This window comes from Apis laboriosa, unplaced genomic scaffold (genome assembly GCF_014066325.1).
Source record: "Apis laboriosa isolate Shangri-la unplaced genomic scaffold, ASM1406632v1 scaffold16_cov148, whole genome shotgun sequence".
NCBI classification, from domain to species: Eukaryota; Metazoa; Arthropoda; class Insecta; order Hymenoptera; family Apidae; genus Apis; species Apis laboriosa.
In genome coordinates this window covers 3,141,958-3,152,981 of record NW_025222129.1, presented here as the reverse complement: position 1 = coordinate 3,152,981, position 11,024 = coordinate 3,141,958, and the positions used below count along the sequence as shown (strand labels likewise).

Genomic DNA, 11,024 nt, shown 5'->3' with positions numbered 1-11,024 from the left:
TCAATTAATATTCTTGTTAATTTTCTTTTAAATTTGTGATGGAAAAAAAAAACGATTCAAAATTCGAGCCATTTTTCGTATAGTTTATGGTCTTTGCAGAATCATATGCAAAGAAAGAGAATCTAGTTTTTATAATGGAAGTAGGTAGTCTTCAAAGTCTTTGTTTCATGGTTCGTTTTCCCGCCATAGTCTAGTCACAATAATATCTTTCGAATACTAAGAAAAAATTCTATCTAGCTTAAAACAATTGTGTATCTGTCAAGTTTCTTATAAAATATAAATAAAATGGAAGAATTGGAAAATTTGGGTGATCTTTTGCCGACATATTATGCAAGATTATTTCCTTTTCACGATTATTATCGTTGGCTTAGTTACGGAAATGGTATTATAATCAATCATATCAATGTTTTCGTTATGATTGAAGCAAAACGAACAAATATTAATTTATTTTAAATATTTTATTTTTAAGTTTTAATTAGTATTGATTAACGTTACTACTAAAATGTTTGTATTTTTATAGTGAATACGTTTAACAACAGAGAATTTTCATTCACTTTACAAGGAGATATTTACATTCGTTTCCAATCATTTAAAAATGTGAAAGAATTAGAACTTCAAATCAGAAGACTTCTTCCTGTTAAAATAGATGTAGGAGCAATATATAATTACAGGTAGATATAACAAAATTAATAATTGTTTAATCCTTATTAATTAATTTTTTATTTTTTTTTTATATTTAGTCCAAAAGAGCAAAAAATGAGAGGCACAAATTTTCATCCTGTTGAAAAAGAGCTAGTATTTGATATAGATATGACTGATTACGATGAAATAAGGACATGTTGTAGTGGTGCAGATATTTGTGCTAGTTGTTGGAAATTTATGGCATTGGCTTGTAAAATTTTAGATAATGCTTTAAGATGTAAGTAAATAATAATTAAATATTAAAAATATATTAAATTGTATATATTAAATTTAAATAAAATATTTTAGTGGATTTTGGATATAAACACATTTTATGGGTATTCTCTGGCAGAAGAGGTATCCATTGTTGGGTATGCGATCCTTGTGCACGTACTTTAACTGCAAGAGAACGTGGTGCTGTAGCAGAATATTTACAAATTATAGATGGTGGTGAATATATGAAGAAAAAAGTAAATTTACCTGGAGATAAAATACATCATTCCATTAAGTATGTAATAGTTAAATTAAACTCAATTTCAAGTTTTTTTAATAAATACTTGAAAAAGAATTTTATATAATTTTAGACGTGCATTGGAAACAATAGAAGCTGTCTTTATTCCATTTTGTATAGAAGAACAAAACATATTAGGAACAGATGATGGAGTAGAAAAGTTTTTACAGATATTTAACGATGATGAAATTAAACAAGAACTAAAATTACTTTTTGGCCAATATAATTCTAGCAAGGATAGATGGAATGTATTTGTTAAACATATTAGAAGCAAAAAGACTACGGTACTTATAATACTTGTAAAATTTTATCAACTTTTCATAAAAATAATTTGACAATAAATATGTGATATTAGGGAGACAAAAAATGGTATCAATATCGTCATTTAATAGAAGAAATAATGCTGCAATACGCTTATCCGAGATTAGATATAGCTGTCAGCAAAGGAATGAACCATCTTCTGAAATCTCCTTTCTGTATTCATCCGAAAACTGGTAAAGTTTGTATCCCATTCACCGCGAATACGGTGGACAAATTTCATCCCGATAAAGTTCCAACGATTAAAACATTGATCGAAGAAATAAATGAATATGATTTGAAAGATAAAACCGAACAGGAGACTTATGATTTGAATACAAAGAGGATAAAGGATTATAAAAAAACTAGTCTTAATAAATCATTGCATATTTTTCAAGAATTCCTAAGGAACATAGAGGTAGAAAGAAAGGAACAAAGACTCAAGGAAAACGGTAAGCATTCGTTAACTTTTTATATTTAACGTAGAATCGTGCTTTTTACAATTCGTTATTTTATTTTTCAGATGAAAAAATGGAATTTTAATTCAAAAATAGTATTTTTTTTTACGAATAAAATTAATTTCTTTATCGTTTGAATAAATTTATAATTTTATATCGTTCTAATAACGTTTATAAATAAAATGTTAATGTTTTACAAAAAAAAATATACTCGTTCAATTGCTTCCCACACGTCAAGATAAAGCGTTTTATACTTGACAGTTTGGCAAGATCGATTGCCAAGATTTCTAAAAAAAATTACTTTCATCCTGCTTGCATTTCTGGCTGAACCTGTTCACCGTTACTTTTTCTTCTTTTTACGTGAAATACTGCACCAACGTGCAATGATTGTTTCAACAACTCATTCGAATCTCATTGTCCTCCTCTTAATCCCATAAAAATTTAAAATCTTGGCACGAATGTAACGAGAAGCGAGATCATTCGCAGAAATTGTAACCAGCTTGAATATATTACTTTCCCATCTAACATTTACACGATTAACAAGAAATAAATTTTTAGAAAAAATATATTACACATATTCTACACTCGAATATGAAATGAGAATGTAAAATACGATCTTTCGATAAAAGCAAACGTTTGTCATTGAGGGAAGATGAATGTATTCATGGAATAAATTTCCCAGAAGAATATGTACATATTTAATATTTGCATCTGAAAATTTCAATTATTTCCAGAAATATTATTACGTTGTATGAATGTGTTCGTTAACGATTCTCAAATAGATATATTGTTACATGTTCGTTCGTACGCAATTCTTTCATTTACTTAGAGGTGAACTTTCTCGCTACAATTTCTGAGTGACGAACGACGTTTCAATTACGAGAATTTCATGCTACGTGTTTTTAACCAGCTGACAGAAAGAGATCACAGAAGAAATAGGTTAATTGTCTTCAAAACACATGGCCAGTCATTACGCTCTCTTGGATAAAACTAAATGGATTCGGTTCCTGTACCGATTCGTTTCTCCACTATTCGCCGTTATTATTCACACTTTTTCTACGTTTTCCTCGAAAACAGGATTCACGTTAACGCTGTTCCGATATAATCGCGAGATTCCGAACAAGAGAAATTGATAATTTATACTCGTGATAATTTATACTCTCTTTCACAATCTTTTTCGGTCTATTTTCTTCTCATGTGGAATAAAAAAATCATAGAGGAGCACAATTACACGAATTTCTCTAAACAATATGTTCACCTATATTTTTTTTTCTTTCGCTCATCTGATAAATTTCGATCATCACGCAACACAGATCAATTCCAAGGCGATTTCGTATCCTTTTTTGTTTTTATTAAAATTGAGAGTTTTATCGGTCGAGACACATATTTCGAAATACCTGAAGCTTCGAAAATTTTTTACTTTTAAGAATGACTAATAATAATGCATAATTGACACGTCGAAAATAATGTAGCTACTATAATAATACATACTAGCTCGTATCGAAATGAATACGACGATCTCGCTAAATCTTACTTTCAATCGTTCGATAATAAAACGTAAAACTGTACCGGTACTTTCCAAGCGCATACAACATTGAAAATTTCAACGGATGTTTACAACTTCATTCTACTTTGTTTTACATCCGTTGCAATCTCGATTTCAACCATAATTTTGACGAAAGTATTCGAAAGTTTACCGGTTCCTAGAGACAGAAAATTTTAACCTAAAAAAAGTCGTGAAAGTTGTCTCGCGAAATCAGCTATTCGTCAACTTGATAACGAGATTCACGTTATCGATCAATCGACTTTTCTTTTTTATTCGATACGTAGGATCCGTTTAATTCGATCGTTCCGCCAGTTTTTCATCAACCAATCATAAAATACCGTGTGGAATCGTCGTGTGACGAATAGAGGATTCGAGCACAGTGGCAAGAAAGTGGATATTCTTCTCGTATCCATTACACAGGATTAAAGGTGGGTGGATCACGATTCATGATGGAAAGCGAATCGAACGATCCCAACAAGTTTTTTATTCGATATCCATATATCGAAGTTTACTTGCTGCTTACTACCAACAAAAAAATTCTGGCCACTATTAATAATTACGATCTTAATCGACTGTGACCAAGTGGAAGCTTCTCCGTAAAAATAGATTAAACTTTCTTTTTAGGCTATAAACTATTTCGAATTTTTCTCAATATAGTACTTTCGATCAATTACGGACACTTTCGACTCGTATCTGTGATTTATTAGAAATTCTCGATGATCTTAGCGAGATTCTTTTCTTCGTCGAACGATTCGACTCGAGAAAAGATCGCTCTTCTTACGGCGTAGTATCGAGATTAATCAGCAATTGACTCACACAAATTGCTCAGAATTTCTTTCATCTCGTGGCGATCGACAAATGCGAGACCATATACGATTGTCATCGATGCTTAACATTAATTTCAACGTTCCCTTGAAACGTCAATCTCACTGGTATATGTGGGTCGTCGCATCGAATTAACATTGATGATCTAATTGTCTTCGATTTTATCCAAACGCAATATTTTATAAATTGTTAAAAATTTGTTCAAAGTAAAGGGGTCGATTCAACGATGTTTTTTATCGAGTCAAGATTTGACAAAAATCTGAGACAAACGATGTACATATGGCAACTAAATTCATGATCAAATTCATCAGGGATAACTGTTTCTTTTCCGAAGAATTCTTTAGTTAAAAATTAAGAAATTTTTTAAAACTGGTATCGATTAAATTTAAATGGATCCTCGACGAAAGCAATACGTTACAAGATAATCGTCCGTTTTCGGCTAATCACCTCGATTCGTTATATTCCTTTATTGGCAATTATTTAACAATTATCTTTGCAAATGAATTAACAAATATAAACATATAAATTCTTTCTAATATTCCTAATTTCATGGTATATCAAGGAATATAAATTTCATCGAATCAATCGATCTCGAAGTGATTTAGCGAGGTGAAAGCATCGATAAACAGTGATCAGAAATTAATCTTCTTGGCTTAATCGTACCTCATTAACGCGTATAATGCGAAGGGTTGGAGAATTCAACATTTATAATATTTTTTTCGCGGATAAATCCTCGTTTGTAAAATCTGTTACTTCGAACATGGTGGCCAAAGAAGCGATAGTTTCATCCCATCGTGGAATGAAGATACACGCGGACAAATACAACCACACATTTACAGTTAACCGTGTAAGCGGACTAGCAAGTTGCCTGTTCCTCGCCAACCTCCACGAGCACCCCACAGATTACAAAGAGATTAAAAGCGTGGGGAACGTGACGCGTGTACGGAATGCTCTCGATTTTATCCGATTGCAAGCGTGACGGAAACGTTCGTTTCTTACAGAATCACGTGGAAAAGAGGAAGAAAGATCGAGAGCCGAAAGATAAATCCTTGAAATTCGAAGGATTTCTGGAATCTTCTGGATTCTCTCGTATCCAGAGAGAGGAATGAACTTTTCAATCGCGATTCCAAGATTTTATACATTTAGTTTCGTTACTTGCACACGTTCGAATAAAATTAAATTAAAATAAAATTGCAATTGTCGCGTTAGAGGTGGATATATATATGTCGGAGATACGATTTAAGATTTAAGGTTTTGCACTATGTTTCGAAATGGTCACTTATCCGTTTATATTAATCGTATCTAATGTGATCAGCGGTTTTTCCCAAAAAAAAAAACGAAGAAATAAATGAAGAAATAAACGAAGAAAAAAGGCAGCAAAATGAGTAACGCAAAAAGATCGTTTAAACGTTAAAAATCGTGCAACGCGTTTATTTGTAAAATAATTAGTATTCGGTGGGGGGGAGGCCATTACACGATCCAGTTAAGGCATTATTCCGATTAGGGCGAACGATGGTGAAAAATAGCGAACGAGATATACGCTCGATTATACAGGAATTAATACGCGGCACGCACCGCACGCCTACCTTTCCACTTTCGTAACACGGGTATAATCCTCGCGCGTAAACGCAACACGGGCTTAATTATCCTTTTTAACCGGGATAAACGTTCCATCGCGAATTTCTAATCTATATTAGCGATGCGCTCGCGACTTTTACTTTTCCCCGTAACCGGCTTCCAAACTAATTGTCCATTTCCCATGGCGAGAGCCAGTTCTAGAGGCAGAAACGTTTGGAAAACGAATCGTTTCGTTATCTCGTGTACGATCGAAACAACCATTCTCCAATAATTATTCACGTTCGACGTATTCGTTAATAACGATAAAAGATAAACTATCGGTTTCCCCAACGAACGAGTAGATTTTGAATCGATAGGTGACGATACGATGCGTCTTGGTAATGGTAATATCTAAAAATTTCTGGAAATCGATATTAAATCTTCTTTTATTTGACGAAATCGATATCGTTGAATTTTTATAGCAAAATCTGAAAAATCCGTTAAATTCTTCTAACCAGAAAAAAAAGAACATTCCGAATGATATTCGAGGCATGAAAACAAAAATTTCAGAGCCTTTCTCTGACGAAATTCTCATAAATTCTCTTCTCTTTTCACGAGCTTCTCCTTACCGTTAAATCGGATGCGCATATTAACGTTCCGTTTTCGTTAATTGCCCGAAATTACCCAGTTCTCACAATAGTTCGAAGAACACACTTTTACATTACCGTGTCCATTGTTAACGAGACGGGGTCCTATTTCATTCACGATCTTAATTAATTTCCGAGCAACAACGGGTAGATGAAAGTAAACACCGATCTACGCCGCGTGGTTAACGTTTCGTTTTATTAAAACGCGCACATACGCGCAATTCTCACGAGAGAAAAATCGTTCCAAAGACATATCGTTCGTCTAATTAACGGTTTATTAAGATGGAATCGTAGCCTCTCGCTAATTGCTCTCGCCCCGACTTTCTCACAGAACCAGAATTTCCTCCTTACCGAACATTCGCGATTCAATCTGTCAAACGGCGCCTTAAAAATTGAGAATCAGCATATGCTAATTCCGTGCAACTAGCAGACGAGTTCTCATGATCGTTGGACGCGAAAAAAACTTTCCTCGATTCGATCTAACGTATCGACAATCTCTCGATACGTTAGTCTCGTTCAAGAGAAAAAAAAAAAAAAAGAATACGTGAACACGATTCGTGAACACGAAAAATTTGATCAAGCAATTTCGTTACAACGTTGCTTGATCGACACCCTGCCTCCTGAATTTCTAATAATTACTCCGTGTTTCGAATCCATCGCTCCACTCGCATACAAAGTTCCACAATTTCCGGAAACCGTCGGCCTGTCCTTCTTACACACCTCTTGAAACGGGACAATTAAGCTAACACGTTGTAATTTGCACGATTTACCAAGGGTAGGCAGGGAATTTTCCTGTTTTATCGAACAAGTTTTGTTTTATTACTACGTAACACGGAGGAGAGAATATTCATCGGTATCGGTGCAACTCGTAAAACCAGTGACTTGTAAAATTTCGCTAATAATATCGGTTAAACGACGCGAGGAGGTGGCGAATAACGATTAAGGAGAGAGGAGGGGGGATTAGAGGAAGACGAGGCTGGCACAGGTGGTCGCGTTATAGCTCGACAGCGGCTACCTGTCGGCGAGAAGGAACGTGATTAACAAACGTGATCGATCCTCGCGATGCCCGAGATAATTTCAAGCGGGAGTCTTGGCACGCACGATCAATATTTATAACGTGTGGTGGCCGGTGCTCCTGTTTCTTCCACGCGTGGAATCTACCTACCGTGGTGGCTAAACTGTGCACGAGCAAGCACCAAGCTCTCGCGTGCGAACGCGATCATTTTCCAAGCTTTACTTAGATAGAAATTGGCTCGACAGGGAAACGCAACGATACTTTATTTGGAACCGAATAAGCCGGAGGATCGGGATCAATTCGACTTTAAAAATGGGAAGAATGAACGTGGAGAAGATACGACTTTTTTATTTGTACACATTGTCGGGATATTTAGAAGGATTACAAATTGTCCACGGGTGCTAATGATAAATTGTAATTCGTCTTATAAATCATTTATAACTGCGATCTAACGTGCAAGTAATAAAAATACGTATTTAATTGCTGTAATTAATTTGTGGAAGAGAATAAATTTATCGTAGATCGGATACAACTGCGAATATAATATTTATAATAAAATTAATTTTTTTTTCGTTTTTATGTAATAACAAAGAAATGTAAAAATTGTTAAAGACCGTTCGCTTTCCCCTTTTCGTCGGGAAGATTGTAAACTCGAGGTATTCGAAAATTACCAGTTCCTTTTCTTAAAATTTCTTTTTAAAAAAACCGTTAAAACATTAAATTTACTTTGAATTAAGAAATCTAAAGTTACTTCATACAGTTTCGGGATACTATTCGAGTCGCGAGAGAAACGAATAAAGAAAAAAAAGAAAAAAAAAGAAAAAAAAAATAAAGAATTTTTCAAAAAAGAGAGACTCACAATAGAGAAATAAAAAGTTATAGTCTCGGATATGTGGATCTGTTCATCGTGTAATCACGGTACTTAAGCAGTACCGAGTCACTTTGCAGATTCTCCGATACCGATACAGACCTTTTTTCCAGGAAGGTAGTAATTTTCCAAGTTATATTTCCCCATTTATGTACAACGTATGGAAGGTGCTCGTTTGTAACGAAATATCGTCCGCCTTTTTCGACTTTTCTCTCCTTACTGTCTTCCAACTTTACAATTTCCACAACACAACGATCTTTCTCCTTCGAGTGATACTTTAAAACTCTTCCTTTTTCCAATCCTTAATCCGATATTCGCGGGGTCTTTGAAAAACATGTTACGAACGTCTAACATTCTCTTCTCAACCAACACACACAGCCATCCTTCTTAACAATTTTTAAATTGAAACTCCATCCAACTCGTAAACGTTGGATTCGAATTTTTTATTCGAATACCCGTTTCAATTTCGCCATATATAAAATTTCCCTTTCACAACGTGTAACGCCAACAATCTTCTCCATCTTAATCTTCTCGAATTGGAACTCTTACGTAACCTGTACGTATAACGTGTAACACGAGACCTTTATCTTTTTCTATTTACCTCGTAATCTCGATCTCACGATAGAAATTAAGGGTCAGAGGGGCGGAGATGGGATCTTGTCGGAACTCGGTCCCAGACGAGGATGGATTGGCCGATTTACACGTTCGTTTCGATTGTCTCCAACCGGAAGAAGAAGGTGGCTTTCGTTTCGAAAAATAAAATTCCCCGAGGAGGTGGAAAGAGAGAGGCAGCGGGTAGAGAAGGAAACATAAGGACGTACGCAGCCCATCGTGCGACTGGTCTAATTAACGTTGTATTTATATACCCGGTCGTTATTACTTTCTTCGCTGTGTCGTAAATTTTCCAATGTTCCCGCGGTCATCCTATCATTACTGGTAGGAGAATACGCGCGACGCTTTCATCCGTAAACGGCCAATTTCTTGATGCTATCTCCGACGCTTTCGCTTAGCCTTTTAACATTCGAGCAAAAATATCCCTCGTATTTTCACCCTAAACGTTTCATTGCTTCCGCTCGATATCCTTATCATTTGCCACTACTACGACCGTTCTTTAGCCACGCCAAACGCGTGATAAGGCTTCGTTTGCATAAGCCGGAGTAAATCGCAAATGAACGGTCCAACGAAACTTTCCCTCCCCGAGTCATTTTTTAATTCGTCTTTAATATTAGATCGAGGGTCCGAGGGTGAGAGGCGAGGCAAAGTCGGATTATAATAACGACTTTGCAACGTAACGGAGAGGCGTTAAAAAAAAGTTGCACGGGACTCGTTTCTTTCGCGGCATGGGTCGCAAAGTACCGAAATCTTGGATTAAATCATTCGACATCGTGAATCGGAGCGAAGAGGGAAGGAATAACCGTTACATAACGCAACACGCGATGTAATTAATGAGGACATTAAGGTAACAATCTGGCTCCCTCTCCTCTGTAAGTTTATCCAACTTGTCCAAAGAGAGGCAGAGATCGTGGTCCAGGTTATTAAGCGACTTATGTCGTAAAGCAAAAATAAATCTGACTGGGTTTGCTCGTTGTAAGTAGCATTATAACCACGCTACTTACTAAAAATCAATTAAGACAGAGTCTGGCTCGAAAGGCTTCGTGCTCCATTGCTCGTTAATTCCCAGATACGAAACGATCGCTCGATCTTGTCTCTTTTTTAAGAAGCTTTTTTCGATCATTTCGATCGAAAAATCACCGCATCGATCATTTTCGAGAGTTAACGTCGGAAAAATACGTAATTTATGCAGAAGAATATCGATCCAGATTAATTTAAAAAAAAAGAAAAAGAATTGAATACCAACATCATTTATGGAGAGGAAATAATAGTTACAAGTATATAAGTATCACGTGCATCGATCACAGATCGGTACAAGATCGGCGTTTTACGAGTCGCATTCCGTTTCGAGCGTCGGAGAATCAAAGAAATGAAGATCGATGCCGTGAATTTGCGCACGTGGGATAGAATTAAAGAAATATAAATCTCGTTGATTTTTCCTGAAACTACGGTTAAATCCAGATATTTCCACGATTTCTATCTTCTCACGTGGAAAAAGATGAGAACATAAATAATCGTGGAATCAAGCGTCCAGTTCCGAATAATCATTAATTGTTACAAAAAGGGGGAAATCGCGAATAATTTAGAATCTTCTTACAGGCCGGGAATATAAAAATCCATAAAGTTTCTAAAAGAAACTTTTCCCCTCGTCGAGGGATAAAGAGCGTGGAAATTTAGAGACGAAAAAACGAAACCGATTTACAATCGATTCATCGTCATCACCATTATCACCACCAGCGAGACGACACTCGCCACCCTCGCGCGAAAACGAGTCGTCGCATTCTCACTCGACAAAAATATCGAGCGAAATTGGCCGACGAGATGACGGAATCTCTCGAAAGTTATTTCTCGCTTTACTTTCGACACTTTGGCCGGACTGCTCGTTAAAATTAATATCTCTCTATGCCAAAGACGTTAATTCAATTTACAACGATTGAAAAAAAGAAAAAAAAAACGAAGAAACCGTTTTCTCAAATCTTTAGAAATTGAAAAAAAGAGAAAAAAGAG

At 35.5% G+C, this 11,024-nt stretch overlaps 1 protein-coding gene across 2 annotated transcripts; it reads left to right on the top strand.

Moving 5' to 3' along the window:
• The first annotated feature begins 221 nt into the window (after nucleotides 1–221).
• LOC122711201 (DNA primase small subunit) lies at nucleotides 222–2,067 on the top strand. 2 transcript variants are annotated; one of them, XM_043929740.1, is made up of 7 exons: nucleotides 222–382; nucleotides 521–671; nucleotides 741–919; nucleotides 991–1,189; nucleotides 1,266–1,476; nucleotides 1,548–1,941; nucleotides 2,013–2,067. In XM_043929740.1, exons 1-7 carry the CDS (start codon nucleotides 286–288, stop codon nucleotides 2,030–2,032), a joined length of 1,251 nt encoding a protein of 416 aa, XP_043785675.1. In that variant the 5' UTR covers nucleotides 222–285; the 3' UTR covers nucleotides 2,033–2,067. The 2 variants fall into 2 exon arrangements, with proteins under 2 accessions (XP_043785675.1, XP_043785674.1); XM_043929739.1 differs by having other exon boundaries at nucleotides 1,548–2,020.
• Nucleotides 2,068–11,024: the final 8,957 nt, after the last annotated feature.